This window comes from Oryzias melastigma, unplaced genomic scaffold, assembly GCF_002922805.2.
Source record: "Oryzias melastigma strain HK-1 unplaced genomic scaffold, ASM292280v2 sc00967, whole genome shotgun sequence".
NCBI classification, from domain to species: Eukaryota; Metazoa; Chordata; class Actinopteri; order Beloniformes; family Adrianichthyidae; genus Oryzias; species Oryzias melastigma.
The window spans coordinates 3,769-5,450 of NW_023417552.1; the positions used below are offsets into that span (position 1 = coordinate 3,769).

Consider the following 1,682-nt stretch of genomic DNA (forward strand, 5'->3'; position numbering starts at 1 on the left):
AAACCACAGTACCCAGAATCTCCAAGTGTCACAGGCCCCAAATCCAAGCATGACTGCAGAACATCGTAGGATCAAATGGCCCCAAGCCGATAAGCGGAAGGAATGGTCCCAGTTTGATGAAGACGCCAACACCATCTTGGAAGTAACAGGCAAAGGCAGTGTTGAGCACCGCCTCCAGACAATGACCACCATCATCACAAGCCTTGCAGCTGAAAGATTTGGACTGGTGGAAAAAAGAGCAGCTAAACCCCCGTACACAATGAACAACAGGGCAAACAAAATCCACCAGCTTAGGCTTGAGTTGAAGAGTCTGAGGAGGCAGTTCAAGGAGGCGAGGGAGGACGAGAGGGGGCCTCTCACTGAACTGCGGAATATTGTTCGCGGAAAGCTTATGACTTTGAGGAGAGCAGAGTGGCATAAGAGAAGGAAGAAAGAAAGAGCCAGGAAGCGAACCGCTTTCATAGCAAATCCATTCAGGTTCACAAAGCCGCTGCTTGGGCAGAAGCGAAGTGGCCGACTCACCTGCTCAAGAGAGGACATCGACCACCACCTCACAGAAATGTTCAGTGACCAATTAAGGGAGCATGATCTGGAACATTGCCAGCACCTGATTGAGCCGACCGGACCTACAGTGGATTTTGATGAGAAAGAACCGAGGTGGGAAGAGATCCAGGAGGTGATAAAGAAGGCAAGAGCAAACTCAGCTCCAGGTCCAAGTGGAGTACCCTACAAGGTTTACAAGAACGGCTCAAAGCTACTCCGCAGACTCTGGAAGATCTTGAGAGTGATATGGAGGAGGGGGAAGGTTGCCCAGCAGTGGCGATGGGCAGAAGGGGTATGGATTCCAAAGGAAGAAGAATCGAAGACCATCGATCAATTCAGAATGATCTCCCTGCTCAGCGTTGAGGGGAAGATATTCTTCAGCATTGTGGCTAAACGCCTGACAAACTATCTCTTGCGAAATTCATACATTGATACCTCAGTTCAGAAAGGAGGGATTCCAATGGTCTCAGGGTGCTTGGAACACACAGGAGTAGTCACACAGCTGATCAGGGAAGCCCGGGAGAACAAAGGGGACTTGGTCGTTTTGTGGTTGGACTTAGCAAACGCATATGGTTCCATACCCCACAAGCTAGTGGAGGTGACACTACGCCAGCACCACATTCCAGACAAGTTCAGAGCTCTCATTCTGGACTAATACAATAGTTTCAGTCTAAGAGTCTCCGCTGGGTCAACAACATCAGGCTGGCATAGGCTGGAGAAAGGGATAATCACTGGATGCACCATTTCAGTGGTCCTGTTTGCACTAGCCATGAATATGCTGGTGAAGTCGGCCGAGGTTCAGTGTAGAGGTCCCCTCACTAAGTCTGGGGTCCGTCAGCCGCCCATCAGGGCCTTTATGGACGACCTAACAGTGACAACATCACACGTTCCAGGGAGCAGATGGATCCTCAAGGGTCTGGAGGAGATTACCACTTGGGCACGCATGAGCTTCAAGCCAACAAAGTCCAGATCTTTGGTGTTGAAGAAGGGGAAAATCGTTGATAGATTTCGCTTCACACTTGGCTCTACTGAGATACCATCCATCACGGAGAGACCAGTGAGGAGTCTGGGAAAAGTTTTTGACTGCAGCTTGAAAGATGCAGCAGGGATCCGTGAAACAAACTTGGAGCTGGAAGCCT

At 50.1% G+C, this 1,682-nt stretch overlaps 1 protein-coding gene across 1 annotated transcript; it reads left to right on the forward strand.

The window, feature by feature from the left end:
- On the forward strand, positions 1-1,650 carry LOC112138606 (the record flags this gene model as incomplete). Its single annotated transcript, XM_024261181.1, is given in 1 exon segment — positions 1-1,650. A coding segment is annotated over 1 exon segment (1,650 nt), but the record flags the coding sequence as incomplete, so codon positions are not given.
- Between the last annotated feature and the right edge of the window lie 32 nt (positions 1,651-1,682).